We start from the raw sequence: 24,009 nt of genomic DNA, 5'->3' as shown, positions 1-24,009 counted from the left end.
CTATTTTTTTCTACTGGTCAAACCTGTCTGTCAGACCAGTAGGTATCCAGTTTTTCCATTTTTTACAGGTCTATTTCTGAAAAAGTTACTGGACAGACAGTGATTTTTACTGGTCAGGGACTGTCGGACCAGTGCCAGTGTGCGGCGTCGTCTATGGTATACATATTACAGTCAAAGAATGTTGACTGTGGTCATCTGCTACCAATGAGCGTATGCTTCGATACTTCATTGACACATTACTGGCACATGTCTTTTTTGGTTTTTTAATGTATTGCAAAAGTAATTATTTTTGCGCAAGTAATTATTTGCGCTTGGCTGGAAAAGATGAGTTTGTGTGTTTTTTGTTCTACAGAATCAAGACATGAACTACTGGAACATATGGCAAGCAAAAATATTTGCATGTTTTTATTTTTGCGCTAGTTTCAAAATACATGAAAATTTCAACACTGCAAAAACTTCCACTTTTACAGTACCCCTGTGGACAGCAAATAAAGTTAAATTCAATTGGACCATCCATGTTTTCCCATTCTACCGGGACTTTGATGTTATTCACACCAGTAAACAAAATGAAATTGTGACATTAATGACATTCATAGCATTCACAATGACCATTATAAGCAGGATCCAAATCTTGAGATTTGCATCACGATCCATATCCACTATGGAGATGAGTATCTCACTAAATACATGTAGTGTGATCAGCATTGTGGTTATATATCCCAAGAAATGCTGCAATAATTTCAGAATTATGGTGATTATTTCAGAATTATGGTGATTATTTCAGAATTATGGTGATTATTTCAGAGAAAGCATAATAATTTGCACTGTGGCAAGTGTCTGAGCACTGGATCCAAAATCTCATCAACAGCACAAAAAAAAAACACCAACGCAAGGGCAATCATTTCAGCAGATTTCAGCCATGCACAGTTTAATCTACAAATTATCACAATTGACAATTAGTGGGATATTTCTGTCCATCTGAACGGGGGCAAAAAAATGTAAGTTTTTGGATTATGATCAAAATCCTGCAATTTCATCTTTGTGAATGATACTATATGTAGATTTTTCAAAACTAAAAGCTGTAAGGAGATATTGCTGCTTGAACAACTCCGGCAGTCATTGGTACACCGAACTTTTATTCTGTAAATAGAGTACCGAAGTGACGATGTCACAGTCTTTTGTTACAGCTTACAGCTGGTTTCAAACAAGATATCCTTGCACAAGGCTTCTGGCAGTGGGTTAGAACTGGGGTGTGAGCATGCATGGTTAGCGACCATTGTCTTCACAATGTTGGGATGACATGTGGTTGTTTTGAACTAGTTTCCATGGAGATGAATGGCTATGACATCACACCTCGGTACTCAAAAAAAAAAAAATGTGGCAATATATTAGCAACATGGCATTGGAGCAATTATGTGTTTGTAGTTCTCTATATGATCACACAAATAAAAGTGAGACCGCAGATAGCTCACATTTTTTGTGTGTTTTGTGATGCGTATAAATATGCCAAGCATCACAGAACTGAAATAAGGGTCAACAGTTTACCCCAAGCCAGTCTATAAGAGTACATCTGAGGTTAAAAAGAATAGTTAATGATAATTAATGAACCTAAAGAAATCAATGATAATGATCATATTACTGATAATCATATGGCTGATGAGGATGATTAGAACAATGACAATAATAAGAGAAATTACAATAATGGTGATACCAAAAATAGCAATAATGAGAATAACATTGACTATGATTATAATAATTACCATACTGATAACAAATGTTACTGGTAGTGAAATAAAACTTAAGTTACCCTGCTACAGATCATGAACACTGAAAATACACAGATTGGATATGTTGGAAAATATCTCATAGTTTGAGGAGGGGGAATATCTAGGGGTTTTGTGTTTCACTTTTGAACTTAAAATTCAAATTTTTGCTTCTCATGAAATAACAATGTGCAAAAATCTTGTCTGGTAGACTCTATGACTTCTTTAAGACAGATGTTCAACATATACAAAATAATTTCCCAAATGTTTGCAAGGGCGGTATGTCACAACTTCAAACTGGCATACATACTGTATGCAAAAGCACTATATTGTGTTTGGGGTCTGGAACACACAGACTAGTTGCAATGTCTGAAGAAAGGCTACAAAGTTTGCCTGACTTTCCTGTGCTATGATTGGCAGAGAGCAGGATGCTAATCAGAAGGCTGGATCATGCCTGATTGGTTAATCACAGGCAGCTGAGAGGAAGTCGCCATAAAGAAAAAGGGGGTGGGGACAAGTGTGAGAGAGGGAGGGGAAGGTTCTAGATTTCCACAGTAGTCTCTCTCCAAGTCTTAATTTATTTTGTTTGTTTGCTTGTTTTACTTCATTGTATATTCTGCTTTCCTTCTTGGTTATATGCCTCAGGCCTGCAAACATAAGATATGTTCTCTGCTGTGATATAATTACCGAAGTCAGTTGGTTTCAAAGCCCCTACAAGATATAATCACTTGTAAATTCTGTTGCCTGCATTGTTGTTTGATCATGAATGTTATCTGATAGTTAGGCCTACATTGTAATTACTGCAGTTGCCCTCATTCAATGGATTTTGCTTACAAATAAGACATTTGAAGTTGTTTGAATGGTTACCACATGGAAATACAAGATTCTTCACAACAGTCCTATTCAAAAATCTATAAAATGATCCATGGAAAAAAAAAGGGCAAAAGTACCTGACTTTAAAGCAATCATTATAGTGGATTAATTTATAATAAAAAAAATAATAATTTCAGTGATGGAATGTCAAAAAACAACAACAGCAACAAAGATGGCTGTAAATGATATACAACACGACCTCTAAAATCTAGACAGATTATAGCAGTATGTAGTCACCGGCTAACAGACGAAAAAGTTCACCCTAAGGGAGCTGTCAACGCGCTGCAGCATTAACTGACGCAGAAATGCGGTCACCAGCAAATACCACGGGTGGATCACGCAGATTACTGTGCGAGGAGAGAGGCGAGGAATTCTTCAATTAAGACGTAATTAGCGCACTCTAATATTGAAGTTCACTGAAAACTAGACTTCACGCAGGTCTAACCTAAGGCATTACACGGTTTCATGGAAATATGACATATTCCACTTCTTGTCATAATTCTACTCGTCATATCACAATCCCTAGCCTGACATTTCCAGGTTTCAAATCTTTGCACACCACAGCTGACAAAGTGACTGAACCAAGACTATCTGTCATCCATATAATTCAGTTATCAGGCAGCTGCAACTTAGAGCACAACTATTATATTTAATTCTTCAAAAAGGAATAAGAAATTTCAAAACATCAGTAAGTTATTGGTGGGAAGATTAAAGGTTGTTTAAAAAAAAAAAATTGGTGTATGTACAATATATGTTACTTGTTATATATTCTCTAATGTAGTTACAAACTTGAATGAAAGTCGTTGATCATTTCTGACAGTTTACTGTAACTACACTTCAATCAAAGTCACATTTACTGAGCCTCAAAAACCCCTATCATATTGTCCTATACATCATCACCTTCTGTAGTTGATAAAGTCCTCTCATCCCATTCAAAGAAATGCACATGATATATGATAGATACAAACTGCAACACGATAAAACATCATCCATCAATTTCTTTGTACAGTGACTGACGAGGACCAGAAGGACATCAATACTGCATAAAGTGTGTGGAGTTATTAAAGTCTCTAATGCCCTGCTTTGTTTATGCTGGTAACACAACAAAACAAACAACAGACCAGTATGATACAATACATTAGAATGTACATAATCACAAATTCCGCTTTGTATGAGATATAATTATAGATTCATCAGTGTGTCTGTGTGTGTATAAACATGCATACATCATGTTATTACTGTAAAAGCGGCTAAAGTAATTTTCCACACTCTGCTGGGTAAGATGAATTTTGCATAATTTAACAACATTTAAAGGGTGTGTACAAGTAAAGATTTAGCTTTTAACCAAAAACCACTCTACTCTGCTGGGTAAGATGAAACAAAGAGATCCTTAAAGTTGTGGCATGTCGCCTTTTATTAATAGCACTTTTTTTGGATATCTCGGCCATTTGAAAACCAATTTTCATCAAATAAACGTTGAATAAAATTACATGCTCTTTCATATTTCATAAGAGGCTTTTCAAACTTAGGAATGTTCAAAACATGAATCCCTACCTCAACCAGTACTTTACAGTCCCTTTAAACACTGGAACATATGGCATGCAAAACATATTTGTGTGCTTTTAAATTTTTCCACTACCTTCTGGTTGTGCCAAATGTGCCAACATTTCCACACCGTGAAAACTTCTACTTTCACAGCACCTCAGCCCCCCCGGCAATCTTTTATTCATATCAGTTATCAAGCAATGTTCATTTTCCCCCTTTCTTTCTCCTAGAAGAGCATAGCACAACAGAGCTTGATATTTTGGAATCCACAAGGTCTTTGACACTATGAAGAAACAAATGGGAGTTCCCAGATTCCTGAACTAATCCCTACCTTAATCCAAGCTAATCTCATAGGATATCACTCACCTAGCACAATGGGGAGTGAGACAGATGGTGATCCCAAAAAAAGAATCCAACAGACAAGGATGAAAGTTGTCTGACACCTCAAAAGATTCTCACCAACCTACATACAGTAAAACACAATATTTTCACGGCATGAAATTTTCGCGAATGGGAGCCGACGGCCTTATTTGCAGCAGGAAATTTTTGCAAGTTGCCTCTAACAGTCAATGCATATAGTGTAGACAAGATACTTAGCGTGCATTTTAATTTTGTAATATCGGCTCTCACGAAATTTGTGAAATTAAAATGCATGCGAACATTCCTCGTTTAACAGTACACAGACATTTCAACTTACTGTATATGTCATATATTTACCATGTCAAATTTTTTCGCGAATGGGGACTTCCTGACTATTTTGTGAGTGGTTAAATTTGCAATTGTGGAGTACAGTACTGAGCAGGGAAGTGTATGCATGCACTCACATTCATGTTGGGATTAGAGTTAATATTTGCACGTTTTTAAAAATTCGCAAATAGCATCTGACTCATGATGAAATTTGCGAAAATAAAAACTTCACAAAATATTCCACATATACAGTAAACCATTAGAAAGCTTATTTATCTATTAAAGCATTTGCTCGACATGATCGAGAACTTAACCCATTGAGGACGAGTCCCAGCTATGCTCGGGCAAGTCTCTATGGAAAATGTGTGTTGTAGCAAAACCAGTTCGTCCTCAACGGGTTATTCAGGGGAAAACACTGACCAGATTATTTGCAGCTGAAATCTTATTTCTCTTGGAAGCAAAATTGGCCCTGAGTGTAACAAGAAAACAATGATAAGTACACACACAGGAAAAACAAAACAAAACAAAACAAAAAACACATTTGCCATTATCGAGCAGGGAGCCAACATACTACCCGGTATGCAAACTTGGGAAGTGTTAGGATAACATAATTGACATTTACAGCTGCATTCTTGTAAAATGCTAGAATGAAGAAAACCTTGCAGTTGAAGACTGCTGCCCTCAACCTCTTATTTGTCAATGTTCCATGAAATTACAGTACTTGGAATCCCCTTGGCCTTGTTCAATAAAAAAGAAGCTTTCATTCTCATCACTATAGTGTTGACAAACCACAAGGGTTAATTCCACAGTGTCCAATGACAACATGCTTTAGATTGCTAACTACTTCTAACAAGGGCAACCCATTTGCCAATATCAACCTTTCCCCCACAGAATTGAACAATGCCATAATCATTACTATGAGGTTGGTTCCTTCACTCCCAATGTACATTCAGGTTGGTGAATGATCCAAGGGGACAGTACCAGTATTTACTCCTCTTTGCACAATGTTTCACACACAGTCTTCACAGAAAAGCCCTTTATTCACAAGTTAAATACATTATAAATTCTTCACTTTTTTTTTGGCCTTTCCATTTTTTCCCCTCTTCAGTACACATGCAGTACATGAGAGGAAGCTGTCCCTGGGCTCTAGATGTCGCTCGATCTTCTCGCAAGCCACGCTGGATGGAAACATTCTTAGTAATTGTTCTGGAGGAAACGAGGCGGCTCCGGTAAAGCCTTCTCCATCGCCCACAGCTGTTCAAGGGGAAACGTCCCAAAACACATCTGTGTATACATATTGTAGATTCATCAAATGAGGGCAGATCAGCAAAGTATTCACTAAAAGTTAGAGAGGGTAAATCATTTGACACCTATGAGCGTTTACATGTCTTTTTTTAATTCCTTGTGCTGCCCTCTTTTGACAGAAACCCTACAGGATAGTTTTGTCCATGTATATTCTTCATTGAAAATAAAAATGAATAAATGAAAAGAGATGAATGAATAAAACATGTGATGTCTCATAAGTAAAACTAAACCAACAAAATTTAAACAGGATTTCACCAACCCTCTATTTCTCTATAAAAGTTATTCATTCCCTTGGTACATTATTGAGATATATGTTTAAAAGGGAATGAAATCCAAATATATGGATCAAGTAAATGGGGCAATATTAGTGGAACATATCAATGAAATTTTGAGGAAAATCAGACAATCCATTCTAAAGTTATGAATGTTAAAACTTATGCCACCATTGCTTGCAGGGAAGTCTACAACAGTTTGTATTGTCATGCATAAACAGCAATATAATGGAAATATTAAACAAATATTCCACAATTCTTTTTATTTTTCAATGGAAAGGAATCATTTCCTAATCTTGATACTGACATAATAATATGATATAATATAATGTAATATAGTAATATAATATGATATAATGAAATGCACTGATTACCTCTGTTTTCTGAAAAGGGTATAGTCAAGTGCTTTTTCACTATGCTAGAAAAATGAAAATATGTTGAATTTTCTTTACATTTTCTCTTCAATTATTGCTGTCCATGCCTGACATCACACATAATACTGTATTCTTCTTGTCCTGCAATGGCAGCATCAACAATTTAAGAACTCATAATCTTTTTAGCAGACAGTCTGATTTTCCTCAAACTTTACTGACATATTCTATTACTATTGCGCGATTCAATCAATCCAAATAAACATATACTATAATATTTTGGCTTCATTCTGGCTGTTGAAGAGAGCGAATGCTACATTACTTTTGACCAAACATATATGAGTAAAAATTACAGTTAGATATCTATTTTTGCCAATAGTTTCTCATCAAAAACTTCCCAAAAGATTTAAGTGTGAATAAATACGCATAAAATAAAAAAAAAAAAAAATTGCTTTGCATCAATGTAATTCATAGTAGGGCACTCATATACAGAAGAGAAGGGGGGGGGGGAATCCATTTACTTTTGATATCAACCCAATAGCTCTGTACACACTGCCTATAGTCTCTGATATTGAATGGGTTAAATGAAAGCAGCATACATACACTGACTTACTAAGAGAATAGAAATGGCATACCACTGAGGAATATCTGTTTATAAACACATTTTTACTCTTATCGTCTTTGAAGCTCTGTAAGTGCCCGGCATATGAACTACTGTATACGCCATATATGTCGCGAGTCTAAATTTTCGCGAATCGGGAATTCCCGACGATTTCGCGAGTGGTTTAATTGGCGATCGTGGAGTCCTATACTGAACGGAGAAATTTAATGTTCACGCGTACGTCACATTCACATCGGGATCAGAGTCAATATTTTCGCATGTCTTTAATTTCGCGAAAAGCACCCGACTCGCGAAATTCGTGAAAATAAAAACCTGATGAAAATCACTTGATCACTGAGTCAATGGACAGTAAGATGCAATTAGAGATGTTAATAAGTCTGGAATCAATTGAACTACATGTCAATCAACATCACAACATTGTCAGTCAGAGAATGGGCACATCTGCTCTGCTCCATCAAAGGCAAGGGTACTGGTGGAATCTCACATGATCGGCAGCTCATAGACCATGCTCTTTAATCCAATTACATGAATCATGGCCTGAGTCTGAGGACAGTGTGGGGGTGAAAAACTAACAAGATTAAACTAAAAATGTTCTTGGGGTACATGAGCAAAGCCACATATCTCTATGCCACTGAAAACCTACAAGGAAATAACCCACTTCCCATTCTGGTTATGTCATCCTCAGAAACAGTCCCTCCCCTCCCCCACCCTCCCCTATAACTCTCTCCCCTCCCCCATCCACCCCTTTCCCCTTCCATCCAAAATAACAAGAAGCAATCATGTGGCATGATAGATGTTATAAATATAATTCATAATGTAAACCATACTCTCAGAAATGGAAATGGGGACTATAGAGATGCCAACCAGAAATCACTTAGTGAAATACAAAAATAATTTAGCATTATTGATAGTAATAATGCAATTCATTCTTCTTCTTCTTTACTTTTTGGTCTGTTTGTTTTATTTCATTTGTTTTAGTTGCTTTTATTGCAATCAGTCTGGTAGACTTGTGGAATAACCTTTCAGAGAAATGTTGAGTCTGCTCCATCGGTAAATCTCAAGAATAGATTTGGCCACCACTGGTCAAGTGATCTGAGTTTCGATCTTTCAAACCCCCCCCCCCCCCCCCTCTCTCTCCTCTCCCTCTACCTCCCTCTCCTTTCCTTCCCCTAAACTGTCCAAAATATTTTTAAAAAAAGACTTACACATTTCATGAGGCACCTGTTTCTGTTCTTGGCCAGATATCCTGTTGAATACTTTTGAATCGATAGCAATCTTCAACAACCTTTCCCGCTCCCCTTTAAACGCTTCCAGTCAAATATCAAACCACACATATATGCAAACACATGCATACACATACAGAGGCACACTTTATGATATCCTTAATCATATCTAGACTATAGATACTTTTTTTCTGTTCCCTTTTTCTCAGACATCAATGTCTGAAGACATACATCTCCAGAAAATCAGGAATCCAAAAGAAAAGTATATTTCACTTGACAAGCATAGGCACCTATATAGCTTATAAAAGGCATCATAACAATGAAATATAGCACAAATTTCTCTGCCCTTCTCACACTGTCTAAAGTTCTTCATTGCATCTATAAACACTATTCAAAATTTTTTAGTTTAGCTCCTATTGTTCATATCAATGCATAGCTATTCCTAATGAAAGTTGATAAAAAACAAAACAAAAACAAAAACAAAAATAGAGCTGTCAAAACTGATGAAATAAAGTGTCTCAGATGACTACTTTACTCATATCATAATGTATAGTTTCAGTGTGTTTTTGTTATTCAAATGTGTGCACATTACAAAGTTTAGTGTGGGCCCACATATTGAGAACGTCTTTTGATGGGGCAGATGCTTGATTTGTACAAAGATCTTCATTCTCAAGTCCTCGTGACTAGGCCATGGCAATTGTGGCATGAGTGGAAATGGCACTATTGCTTCTACAATCCCATCAACAAAACCTGGTCAGTTCCTTTGCAAGATTGCGTGAGCCAGCTTTTCCAAAACAATTGATATCAATGCAGACAGAAAATTAATCATTCTGCTCATGGAAATGAGTGGTGATCATGTACGGTATTCCTGAAGTGTTTGCTGCATTGGTTTCAGGTCAGCTATTCTGAAGCACTATCTGGGTATGAGACTAATATACAAGTTGCATTCACTGGCAAAGAGCACAAGTGGACACTCAAAGTTATGTGATCAAACTCTTGTCGGTCATCTTCAACACATAGTTTATAATCCTCAGCCAGCTTCCCTCCAAGTTATCCATTGTAAAAAGAAAGCAAAAAACAAAGAAAAAAAAATCTATTCACACCATCACTCCAACTAGTATTCCTGTGAGGACACAATTCTCCCCCCCCCCCCCCCCCCCAAAAAAAAAAAAAAGCTGTAAAAGATCAGAAATATTGAACACATATGATACAAAAAGACAAGCTGTTTCCTTTATAGTACAGTTTAATAATGTCTCGGGGAAAAAAAAGGAATAAAACTGAGCAGTGGATGCAGCCATTATGTTTGGCCCATGCAGCTGTAACACTCAAGACATTCCCACCATGCAAGATGCAGATCTCGTTTCCATGGCAACTATGTTACGGATCCCGATCGCATCATGTCATTCCCCCTCCACTCATGTAGGAAATGATAGCTTCTTCCTGATGGCATTTCTTAACCCCTCTTCCTCCCGCTCCGATCAATCTCTGCGATAATAATCAGTTTGGAGGAGGGACTGCGATTTCAACATGGAAAAGGAAATCTGAAGAGCTCTCAGACATTAACTCAACATGCTGTCGTTCATCAAAAACTCTCCCTTCTATTATAGGGATGTGAGCCCTTGCACAGATATTATTTCTACAGGATATAGGGGATGAGAGATTAACTCATCAATTCACACGCAGATGAGATGTAAAATGATTACTTGCTGAAAAAGATTACCAAAAATAAAGATAATGTATCGACCCCTGCCTAGCAGAAGGACTCTCAAGGGCTTTTTACACTTGTGTTTCTTAACCCCGGACTTTCTCTGACCCAGGACTATCGTTAGTCCCGTACCAATTTTTTCAGCTTTTTACACTCACCAATTAGTCCCGTACTATCTCTTGTCCGGGGCTAAGGAGAAAACTGACCTTTTTACACTCGTATTTCTTAGCCCCGGACTTTCCAAACCACATGAATATTCATAATTACGCTGTGTACTGTACACGTACACGCACGCACCGGCAGCACTTGATTACCTCGTTTCTGATTGGTCAGTGAGGGTCGGACTTCGTCTCCGTCGCTTAGCCCAGGATTATTTTTTCGTTCTGTTTACACTCACTTGCTTGGCACCGCAATTGCGGTGCTAGCACCGCAATTGCGGTGCTAACCCCTGCTATTTTGCAGGGCCAGATAGTACCGTACTATCGGTGGGGCTAGCCCACTTTGGCAAAAACGAGTGTAAACAGAAAGTGGGCTAAGGATAGTCCCGTACCAACGGTGGGGCTAAGGCCCCCCCTTAGCCCCACCGTTGGTCCGGGGCTAAGCAAAATTTTACAAGTGTAAAAAGCCCTTAAGGATCTTGAAAAAGAAATAAAAATCTAGTTACATCGTAATTATAAAAGAGCTTTCAAAACTCTGTCGAATTATGTCACAAACTAAAATTTTATTTTGGGGTTGAATTTTTCGCTTTGGCCCTTTCGCTGAGCAGGCAATTACATATTGCAGAAATTCCAGCACACGTGGGGAAGAGGTACTAAAAGTACAAAATTTGTCTATAAAAAGAGAGGAAAAGAGGAAATAGACCAAAAAGTTTAACTGCAGCTCAATCTTTGAAAATTAGTTGAACTGCAGCAAATAAAATGTTAAATCTGCATAAGGGTGTGACAAGTAAGTGTGGGAGAAAGAAAAAAGATGAAAAGGATTCTAAGTGCAAGAAAAAAGAAATGGCAGAAAACATGAAGGCAGAAAATGTGTATCAACGATGAAGGATGAGTAAAACAAATGAACATTTCATTGCCACGCAACTTGCAAAACCAAATCTAAAACCAAAACTACAAAATTGGCATTGACGGAAACATTTGAGAGCCTTTTATGCAGATTTGGAGACAAATGTATTAGATAAAGCCCATTAGATTTAGCTCATTAGATTAATCATCGCACATGCTATTTTCAGTCATTGCAGTGAATTCTATGTTTTATCATAAGATGTAATCGATTATAAATTTCCTTACCACACAGGCTGCCATAGACTAATGATAGAAATCAACTATATAATCAATTATAACTCTTCATATAATAGGGCCAAGAAGATCTGTCATCTACAAGATGTACATCACAGAACCACGAGCATGGACATTGGACATTCAAAAGTAGATGCCCTTTAATAATAAATTTATCTTCTTGGTCAGCATCTATACAATGTACTGTATTCCATGTCTGTAGCGTTCACAAGAAACACGCAATTGTTCTTAATCATATTTGTCAAATCTTTAGTGTGCTTCATTACTCATTTCTGGATACGATTAACCCTTTTAAGACTAATCCGCAAGTATACTGGTTGGTGTCTATGGGAAATGTATGTGCTACAGCTCATCCTCAATGGGTTAAAGGCATGATTTACCATTTGCAGATGAAACAAAAACCTAGCTTTAGTGCTTCAAAATAGTTCTAAAATGTGAATTAGGGATAGAAATAACCAATGTAAAAATTTGAATCAGTATAATTAATGTTTAGTATTGTTGAATATGAGATAGAGTTAAAAAAATATATGTATGTGCCAAAGAAAAGCAGAAAAGAAGAAAAGGAATGTGAGTGGAATGACAGAAAAATGGAAGAAAACAGGAAGGCAGAAGATATTGAATCAAGGAGAAAGGATGAGCATATTAGATGAACAAAATTTCATTGCTAAGCAACCTGGACAATCAAATCTAGAACCAAAACTAGAAAACTAGAAAACTGGCATTGATGGAAACATTTGAGAGCCTTTTATGCCGATTTAGAGACACATCAGTTATTAAAAGCCCATTAGTTTCAGCCCATTAGATTAATCATCACACATCCATTTTCAGTGATTGCAGTGGATTCTATGACTGACTGATGCTCATGATCTGTCATTAAACAGCTACATCACAGAACTATGAGCATGGACATTCAAAAGTAGATGCCCTGAATAATAATTGATAAATTCATCTTCTTACTTGGCATCTAGAAAAATATACTGTATTCCATGTCTGTAGCATTCACAAGAAACACGCAATTGTTCTTAATCAAATTTGTCAAATCTGTAGTGTGCTTCACAACTGATATCTGGATATGATTAACTCTTTTAAGACTAGTCCGCGAGTATACTCGGGCTGGTGTCTATGGCAAATGTGCGTTATACAGTGTAGCTCGTGCTAAATGGGTTAATCAGAGCAGATGTGGCACTGAATACATCACAGTCCCTTGGACAAGAACATTTTTAAAATCATCTCATGCTATTCTTAGCACAACTTTTTGAAACAAAAAAAGGGGAAAAAATTGCTCCTCATACTTCGATCAAATCATATATGTATAAAGAACAATTTCATCCTATATTCCAATAGGCTTGAATGAATATAATGAAGTCAGGTGAACAGAAGGGCAAAACTTTCATCAAAATCAGATCTTAAAATTTAAAAAAGTTATGCCATTTATTTTTTTTTTTCATGATTTCACAAATAAATTCATGTGAGTTTCAACCATGCAATCAAATTGGCAGATTTGATGATGTCCATTGAATCACCCAACTCCCTTGAACGGTAATCAAATCTTTTCTAAACTGTCATCTTTTTGACATGAAACTACAGTAATTCAAATATGAGGTATCATTCACATCAAATTATCATTGTCTTGTAATGAACGAACAAAGAAGATTTTGGGGGAAAATAGAAAGAAACTGCACTGAATTCATAGTAAGATACACCGCCACATACTCTAAAACCAGAAAAATTCACGGCATAAAACATTCGCGAATTACCGCCCATGAAAAAATTATGAATACACTACATTGTACGCTGGATTGTGGAGACAAAAACTTTCTCATGCATTTGACCTTCACGAGTCATGGCTTCTCACAAAATTTGCTAAAGTATCACGCATGTGAAAATTTCTGGTTTTACAGTTACTAGCAATACCATTCAAGAGTTAAATACTAGTCTCTACTGTGTATACAGTCACTGACACACATCAGCAAAGTGACAGTGGTCTTTTAAAGGGATCGTACAGTTTTGGTTGAGACATAATTTCGAGTTTCTAACATTTTTTTTTTTTGGTGAAATAATGAGAAACCTCTTATGAAATATGCAAGAGCATATAATTCTATGAGGAATTCAACATTTATTTAATGCAAATTGGTTTTGAAATGGCTGAGATATCCAAAAAAGAGTGACTCTAATAAAGTGTGGGACCCACACTTTGTTACGATCGCTTTGTTTTACTTTGTTTTTGGATGTTTCAGTCATTCCAAACCCGATTTTTATCAAATAAACTTTGAATTCCTCTTTATAGTATGCTCTGTACTATATCATAAGTGTTTTCTTGGTATCTCGCAAAAAGTTAAAAGCCCAATTCTCATCTCTACCAATACTGTATACCATCCCTTTTAACAACCACAGTATCAGAAAGTAGGACACCGCACTGTAATCCTGCATTATGGGGACTCACCCAGCACATGTTTGAGATTTATACCAGATCAAAGTTTGGGGTGCCATGTACCACAATGCACAATTTTGGGTCTGCTACTGCAGTATTCACAAGCCAGGGTGACCTCTGCCATTTGGACTGTAAAATGGTACTCTCATTTATTCCAGAAACAGAGAGATATTATTACAACGTATACAATCAATACATTCATAACATTAATATATATAAAGTAATAACAACTTTCACTAGGAGTACATGAATGCAATCATTAAAGAATAGAAATAAGAATAGACCAAAAAGCTCAAAAAGCTCAAAAAGAGTGGGTCATCCCAGTCCGCCATTATAATGCAAAGAGCACTGCTGAACATTAATTTTCTGGGTGTGGTCCATTCAACTCCTATATAGGCTCAAAGCTTTCCACTGGTCTGTAAATTTATTCCACTCTATTAAAAAAAAAAACAAAAAACAAAACAAAATAAAACTATGACAGATTCAGAGTAAGAGCTAGATATCATAGTATTATTCATTGAAGACATTTTTTTGGAAACAGATTAGCTTCAAAACTCACATGTATACATGGCAAGGCACAGGAAAGATTAGACATTTAATGCAGGTAAAAAATATTTTATGGTGATCTCATTTCAATTTGAAACACACTTGATCAAGTTAAGGCATCAGTAAATTGCTTCAAAAAAACTGACATATTTCAATTTGAAACTTTTTTAGACTTTGAACTTTGAACCTGTGATATATCAACATTTCAAAGTTTGTATCTTAAAGTTTATTAATATCCTATCTGACTACAATATATCTTGCAAGGATTTTTTTCCCACTTTAATATCTTGTGATTCTATCAGGGTAAGACGGCGATGGTATAAGAAAGTTTTCATGATGACCAGCTTGACAAGTGAAACAGATGTATGTTTAATCCTTTGAGTGCCATAGGTGAAAAAGAAAACCAAACAGCATTGCACATGCTGTCCAGAGTCCCTGGCCCAGAAAGGGTTAATCTATATGAATATGCATGAATATGAATATGAATATGCATGAGCTAAAGCAGCTACCTTGTATGCATGCGTGAACATCAGCTTGTACACAATAAAGCATCAGAGTCTCATTAGTAATGGACTCAGACAGGAAGATATGAAGAGTTTGTTTGCAAAAACCGATAAGTCCATATTTGCCAAATGGAGATATTTGCGATTAAAGACAGAGACAAACAAAGAGAATAATAAGAACAATTTTGCTTCTTTTGGCCATAACTTCAAAAATGTACCTGTATATGTAGTGACCAATATATCATTTAAAAGGTATTATTTTGTACTTTATGACAGAGACCGTACTTCAAAATCTTCAAAAATGGACTTATCGGTTTTTGCGAACAAACTCTTCATATGTTATCCCTCGTGTCCTTATTGTCTCAACCAAGTTTGGTTTTATTGTGTCCAATGCTCGAACAACACTAATCAAAACATGATCAAGGAACATAACGGCATGAAACGTGTCAAACTTTGTTTCTTTACATCATTTACATGAGAATTCATAAGTGCAAATGGAACACATGATATGATGAATCAGCTTTTAATAAACAAACAGAAAAAAATGACATTTATACATTTCTGTCCTCAGGTATTTGTTGAAAAAATGACTTATCGATTTCATCTTATTCCACCACAACGATGCTCCAATGTCATACAACACATTTTCATACTTCCATCAAAATGCAACTCCAATGTAACTATCATATAACTACCAGCACTGTCCATTTCAAAGTAAAGTTCAACTTAAAGCAAAATAATCATAGTTTGAAACTGTTCCAAAAATATATCAAATATCAACTTTATATCACTGTGTTTTTAGTGTCCATCAGCTCTTCTCTCTCTCTCTATCTCTATCTCTGTGACTTTTAATATTCTTTCTCTAAAACAACCTTCATTTCTTTTAAAACAAATACAGAGTGTAACAAATGACCACTTTTTGTTGGTTTGGTTTGCTCTGTCATTTATATCTAAATCAATATCAATGACATATATCCGGCTCAGCTAAGTTGATCAGACAATCAGACTTTGATGGTAGACCACAAAATCCAACCCTCAGACATGGCCAGCCATTTGAGAATGAACAATGTGCAAAAAAAAAAAGAAAAAAAAAAGTGACAGATCATGAACTCATTCCAAAGCATGTTTCCTAGAACTAGAGCACAGGAATTTATGCAAATATTCAGCAAAATAACAATTGGGTGCATTTCCTCCCCCGAAACCCCACAGCCGAGTTTTGTCGCCGCACCAGTGGATTGGATTCACATTAACCTTCGGGAGGGGGGGGGGGGGAGGGCTAAGGGATGGCTTCTTTAGTTATTAGTTCATCCGTGATGGCCACAACCCCTCTAATTGCCTGCCAAAATCTAATTTTGTATTAAGGTCATGAAGCTATTCTAAATACGACGGTAAGAACAACCGGGGGAAGGGGGATGCATCCTGTTGGAATATGAGAAGGGAAAGAGAGGATCGTGCTTTCATGAAGCATGAAAAAACTTGCACCAAGAATGTGAATGTTCCCTCTTTACAGAAAGATATTGTTAGGTCTATTCATTACATATCTCCAGATTGGTATGTATTCAATCCACACAAATGAATGCAGTGCTGAGTTGGTAAACTAAAATGTGTGCAGTTTATAATTATGTGTTGTTCTTGTCATGTTATAGATGACATTTTGACCTTGAAGAAGGAAAAAATAGAAGGCTCTTACACACAACTTTTGTAGAAACTGGAAAATGACTTCATAGTATATCTGGGCCCCAGTGAGTTTATCGCTAAAAGGTAGCAACTTTATAGCTCAAAGTATTCCATATCTTTCAATGAAGTGGTGGTTGACTAGCAGAAGGGAATTTAAACTGTACAAAATGTTTCGATTAGGGGCCTTTTTGCTTTATTTAGATTGTAGAATTTCCTTTCCAGACTGCATGTGGGGTAGAAAAAAAAAGGAAGTATTCCTAGTTTCAATTGAATTACCGTGTACCTTGGAATGGGAAATTATCAATTAATATCATGATAGTTTGGGGGGGTTTTTTCGCACACATTCTCTCTCTCCATTTTCTCCTTCTATCTTTATCAGCATTGCTGGCTTTGGGCTTGTTAATGGAATATTTTATGAGTCAATTCAATTGTTCATCAATGGTTGTGTTAGGGTGTGAATTTTCTTCAATTTGTATACCTTTGTAGAGGGAGACTTCTTCAATTTGTCTACCTTTGTAGAGGGAGACAAAATTGAGGAAAATTCACACTTCCCCTTCACCCCCTGATTAATATTCTCTCCCTATCAAATGTTGTGTTCTTGGAAGTAATTATAAACTTGACATTTTCCCTTGCTTCCCATGCTGTATTGTGGTGGTATTCTTTTCTTTTCTTTTCTTTTTTCCTTTTTTTTTTTTTTTTACTTCGAGGACGGAGCTCAGGACAGGTTAGGGTGATTTTAATCATGGAGATCCAGGGTGGTAGAAGTCATACCCAACCCTATTTTCTTTTGCACATGGCACATTCTCAAAGCAAGCCCATTTCTAACTTACTAGTTTGCTATGGTCTAAACTAACTTTGCGTTTCTCTCTGTCAAAACTGTGTGGAGGCCTTTTCAATCAATCCAAACAAAAGCTGCCCTGCAAGGTGTAAAGTTCATGGAACATGATGCAGCATGAAAAAAAAAACACAAAACAGCGACAACTTTTACTCTCACTGCCATCAGTACGTCGTTATCTATTGGCCTTCGTAATCTGCATGTCACTGTCACATTTAATACCACTTACTCTTATTTCTGTCATTATCATTCTATCATAACATCAGCACCTCTACAATATCACAAATTACTTGGATTGGGAATAATGATTTAAAAATGTGAAAACAAAAAGAATGATGCAGTTGATGAGAACCGTAACGATAATGGATGGCATGGGATGAATACACAATTTGTAAAAAATGAAATACTGTAAGAGTGGACATTTTTCTCATCGTGGAAATTTTTCTGCATTTTGAGCAATGCAAAACTAGCACAAAAATAAGAGCACATGAACTGTTTGCTGTTGTTGTTGTTGGTTTTTTTTTTTGCTTTTTATATGTAACACTATTGATGTTTTGACTCCACGGAACAAAAAAGAAAACCTTGTGAAATTCATCCGACCAGGCCAAGCGCCAAAAAAAAAAAAAATAATAAAATTTAAAAATAGTCATGCGAAAATGTCCACTTTTACAGTGTGAGGAAAGACACCCTAGATGATGGGACAATCACTTCACTCAGACGACAACATATGTAATGGTGTGAGAAAATGAAAAACTTAAAAACAAAAGTGCAGATTTTTAGCTTACCTAGTGGAAGACCCATCAGAGCTTGCAAACGAGGACCCGCTCCGCGACAGCTGATTGGTGGAGCCATCCTGCGAGCGAAAACGGCGTTGGAGAAAAGGAGGAACAAAAGTTCGGTTAGGCCTTCTCACTGCTTGCAGATAACGATGCTTAAACGACTCTCCCATTATTTCTGGATTATTATTATCAGTTATGCAATCTCCAAGTAATGTATCCAACTCCCTTTATTTGTTACGATCATCTGTTCTTAATATCTTGTGGTACAGTTCCTTTCACTCCAAAGGCTCCATTATAAAGTGACAATGCGGTTCAAACTGCCAAGTGTCAGTATATCCCGTAGCAATGTCCCGACTATCACTGTAGACAGGTCCGTGCCTGCGAGTATCTCTCCTTCCGACAGATTGCAGCGCCAACGTGAGAACATCACATAGCTACATATATCATCCATATGTCATAACAGACCAATGCACCCAATTGGAGTTTTTGTCATTCCTCTATCCTATGTATCTCCCACAAGCGCTCCAAACTATGTGGGAAAAAAAAAAATCAAACACACACCCAAAAATCGCAATTGGTAATGGGAGAAAGCACAGGAAGTGAGATGCCTCTGACAATATTTTTTCTTTTTTTCGGTACAAAGCGGGGAAAGAGGATTAAAAACAACAACAACAACTGGCAAATGAGCTGCAGCAAAGAGTTCAAATCATTTCCTGTCGACGAGCGCAATCACAATGCTCATTGTCCGTGATGGATGACTCCCACACGCGGCATGTTGTCACAGTCTGTCCACGGTCTCTATGCAAGAATGTTAGAGCTCTCACTCATTTGCCCCGGCGGTTGAGGCTCCAAAATATTATGTGCACGTGGATGGCTTGGGTCTTGTTGGTGTTGTTTTGTAGTTCTGTTTGGTTTGTTTCGACACTTGAAAACTCTCTTTTTTTTCCCCTGTCACCTGGGCATTAAAAAAAAAAAGCTCCAGTATCTGCTTTGATGGACCGTTTATGAAAATGTGTTGCAAGCTTTAATGCAGGAGCTTTAGCTGTAATGTGAGAGGGCAGGTGATGATGAGAATAGGGAAGGGGTGGGGAGGGAAGAAGGGGAAGGAGTCGGGGAGAAGGGGGAAGGGGAGCTAAATGCTAGTGGTAGAGAAGAAGAGGCAGTGGGGTGTGGGGGGGGGAGGGTCGACATTATGCTACCAGAGGGGAGGGGGAAGAAGGAGGAAGGGTGGGGGGGGGGGGGGGGAGGTACAAAGGGGATTCCACTTGTCTGAGTCAGATGGCTTCCAGAGAGGAAGGCCGCTTGAAACAATAATAAAGAAGAAAACAATGGAGTCTCTCCCCTTTCCCCCCTCCCAGGGATTATAACTCTCTTTCCAGAGGAGGTATCTTAAAGTACACACTGAAGTGAATAATCCAAACTGATGCGGCTCTTCCCAGCGGCAGATTCAGGTGGCTTCATCCAGCGGAGTTAGCAAGGGGGAGACAGTTGCTTAAAATATTCAAGAGGGGTACTAACCCCAAGACTTATCACCAAACTCCACAGAGTCTGATCCCTCTGTCAAAGAACGCATGGTGAAAGATATCACACTCCCTTCCCCCCTCTAAAACTTGAAGCGAAGGAGGACTTCTCAATGTTAAGTCTGTATCTACATTTCCAAATTTAGCCTCACTTTGACTCCTTACCCCCTTCCTCTAAATTACACAAGTGACTAGACAAAATCCAAGACGGCATGAAACTCCCAAGATGCAGTCTTGAAATTAAACTAAATGCCCCATGTCACCCTACTTTCGCAACAGTGTTTGCTTCACTGCAATCTTAAAGGGAAGTTTCTGTACTCATTTGGGATTCAGTAGAGGCAAAAGGATTAGTGAAAAGTTCAGCAAAAAAAAAAAATCAGGATAATCAAACAATCCATTTACATGTTTGAAAATATTAACAGCTGGTATTAATTTCATGAGCCAACCTCTCTAGATGGGAGTTCTACACAAATTTCTAATGTCACAACAGTAGAATGATATCAAGAAAATGCAAAAACAATTTAACTTATCTTCATTTTTTTAAACAACAAGTAAGCATCAGTTCCCTGAACCTGTTGCTAAGACCCTGTTTACAGTGCAGGGCTGGGCAGAGCCGAGGCTGAGCCCGGCCTCAATTGCATGAGTACTCGGCCCTGCAATTTTGCCCGTTTACAGTGGAGGGCTCTGCCCGGGCTTTTAATTCATACCTTTCAATATTCTGTCGTAGTGGCACTCTGCTTGTAAACAAACGACTATTGTTGGGAGCGCGCCGGTCGCAATTTGGTACCGCAATTGGCCCAGTTTGCGTTCACAGTGAGAAAAGGCCGGGCTCTGCCACGGTTGAGCCACGGCTGCGACTACCTCCAGAGCTTGGCCAAATGCGTGGCCGATTTTAGTTCCGCAATTGGCCTTTTGCGTGTTTACAGTGAAATGAAGGCCTGGCTCGGCCACGGCCGAGCCCGGCCTTTTCACTCACTGTAAATGGGGTCTAAGGTATGTTAAGTCACATACTTTTCCCCATACCTACTGTAGGAGCTAGGCCAAGTGCTTCTTTCATGTCTCAGAAAATGAAGTACTGTGAAATCCTGTTCAAATTGTCCTTATTTCATACTATGTAACAAACATTTTTTGAACAGATAGCCCAATTTTATTCTTCATGCTTTGGATGAGTGTTTCTCTACTCTATCTACTTACACTGAATCCAAACATAAATATTTCAGGAAACTTTCAATCTAGGTGAAGCCCACTAGGGATGAAACTTACTCTCTCAAGCATACTTCATATGGGCATTGTCTAGTTCCACTGATATTTGTTAACTAAAAGTGGTTAGAGGAGGGCAAACTTTCACCTTCGAGAGTCTTGCTTTGGCTCGAGTGGTTAATACTTTCGGTTCTGGGAGACAAATCACACTGTCTAACATGTGATTGTCTTGAAGCAGGATTCAAAACCATCTCCAATGCTTTGTCAGTGGAAAGCGATGGACTCTTGGCCATGTCTGGCACTTACTTCAAGGAATGAACAAAAAAGTGTAACACAAGCAAATGACCGGCTCGTGATTAATATGTTTTACATCCCTGTTTATAATTTGTGGTGTTACTTGTTTACATTACCATGTGCACATGATCGTTATAGTAATGCGTAATGATGTTGAAAGTTATGTTTTATTACTAGAGGTATCATTATCTTGGCTCTCTTTATCTCTTTATCATATCGCCAATTACGTACATAGACCCTATAAAATTAAAGGGACTGCGGAATGTTTTCTAATGTTGGGGAGGGGGCTGTGGACATTGACAGGGGAAGGGGTGTTCAGGGGTCAGTAATTCCCCCCCCCCCCCCAACACTAGAAAATGTTCCCAAGCCCCTTTGAAACCTGTATGTACATAACTACACTGCATGGGAATAGTACATTATTCTGTGGCACCTCAACAGCAATTTTCTTCGTAAATCCGTAATCAATTCAACCACCTCCATGTTTCAAATGCTTTGTTGATCATGGAATTCAAAATTGGGTTCATGTTTTCCAGTTCCATTAAAAAAAAGAAAAATACAACCAATACAACATTTTAAGCAACACGAATTGGAGCCAACAGTCTTTTTTACAGGATGAAACTTCTGCTAATTGCCACTGGCATTTAGTGCATTGTTTAAAATTGCATGCATTTTGCTTTCACGAATCTTGGCTCCTCGCAAAATTTGCGAAAGTTTCATGCATGTAAAATTTGTGAATGTTTCATTCAGGCGAAATTTTCTGAAAACAAAAAAAATCTGTATTCATATGATAAAAATAAACATTTTACAGAGGGCTCCTACTTCAATATCAATGAGTAGGTCCTGAGGGATCATCTCTCAAAATTTGGTACTTTTATCCATCGTGTAACGGTAATTTCACTAAGCGACCTGACTACTACATCAATCTTGATAACGAGATATTTGAAGGAATATATTATAGACGAGACAGTTACAGTAAGTTAAAGCATTGATATAAGTCTGCAAGCTGCAGCGGCTGTAGAATATTTAGGGTTCCTTTTGAAAGCACTGAATTGGTGTGCTTTTGGTGCAAATAAGCTCTTGAAGATATAGACATGAATATGTTTCACACTATTGTGTGTGTGTGTGTGTTTTGGGTTTTTTTTTTTGTTTTTTTTAACTTAAATCATATTCAACCCTTTGTGTGGTTTTGAGTGCAAATCCATACAGAAAACCTAAAGCATTGCACACACTGCTTAAAGTCCCAGGCACAGAAGGGGTTATAATGTAACTACCTTGCAAAGCTAAGAAAGATGGTTTTGCTTCAGAGAGAGGCTTCATCCTTAAACCATTCAGGACCAGCTGATTTTTAGATAACACATGTTTCCCATAGACACTTGCCCGAGTATACTTGGGACTCGTCTTCAATGGGTTAATTTGTCCTACCTATGCTAGTAATTCTCTTGGCAGATACCCAACATAATCCATGGCAAATTCAGGGCTGATATGGCAAAATTCTAGCATGCAGTAAATAATCATGATAATGGTGCCGCATCAAACGCCTGCAAATTTTAAGCAAAATTGCAACACCTGCCTATCTGCTCGTAATTCAATTTTCTGGATTTGCGTTGGCATCTGCTTCTACCATTGTCTCTCTCGGCACAGCATTGCACACACTTGCCAATTGAAATGACTTCTATTGAGGTATCACACCACACCAACCAACTCACATCATGCATTGATTATCTAACAAACAAACGAACAAACAAACAAACAAACAAACAAACAAACACAAACACACATACAAATACAGACACCAAACAAACAAACAAATACAGGCAAATCTATCTGAACAGGGAAAGACACTTGGGTGGGTCTTCTCTAAGTTTCTGCTCTATGATCTTGAGCTGATTTAGAAATAGTTCCTCAGTGAGCTGGGATGGTTTTGTTGTTGAGCAGAATGCAAATCAGTCACATTAGACATAGAATTGCTAATAATAATACTGAGAAAAGTGCAAAAATATGCAAATTTGGGGAAAAACAAACCAACTTCTTGGTTTTCCTCCTATTACATCACTGATTTTTCTCAGCAATATATATCACTATTTAATATGTTTTAGATATATATTGCTTAGAAAATCAGAATTGTAATATCTTTATTGTATCATCCCAATTTCAAAGTCTCAGAAGTTTTGAAATAGGTTTCTGTTTCAATCTTTTGGTACATATTACTTAATTGTTTTCAATTTATCCATTGTTCCTTCATATGCAATTTTTACACAGCTGACTGGCTTTGAACTTCAAAATCCATTTTCATAATTGCATTGCTGATGACGTTTCCCTCTACTTTTGCGGGTCAACAAAATGGGAAAAAACATATTTCACTTGAAAGTTTAGAATCTGGAGAAAATAATGGCACTAAATCAGAAAATCCTCATTCAGCAGTGTATCTCTATCAGGTTTTTGAGCTAAAGGGTCACACATAAATTCATACACATCCACCGAGGTAAAATCTTATGGATATAAAGAGCTATATCACATTGTGACTACCAAAGCAAAAAAAGTTCAAAAACATTGTTGAACA

General features: G+C 37.4%; 1 protein-coding gene across 1 annotated transcript in view; it reads right to left on the bottom strand.

Moving 5' to 3' along the window:
• The window catches only part of LOC139730217 (SAM and SH3 domain-containing protein 1-like), a 184,050-nt gene that overhangs the window by 78,010 nt on the left and 82,031 nt on the right, over positions 1-24,009 (bottom strand). The window contains exon 4 of the mRNA XM_071641114.1: positions 18,442-18,509. Within this exon, the coding sequence (XP_071497215.1) occupies positions 18,442-18,509 (68 nt within the window). The remainder of the gene's footprint in view (positions 1-18,441; positions 18,510-24,009) is intronic.

Source organism: Diadema antillarum, unplaced genomic scaffold (assembly GCF_040938485.1).
Source record: "Diadema antillarum isolate AM-2024a unplaced genomic scaffold, OU_Dant_1.0 seq00000298_RagTag, whole genome shotgun sequence".
Classification (NCBI taxonomy): Eukaryota; Metazoa; Echinodermata; class Echinoidea; order Diadematoida; family Diadematidae; genus Diadema; species Diadema antillarum.
This window is presented reverse-complemented; position numbering and strand designations above follow the sequence as displayed.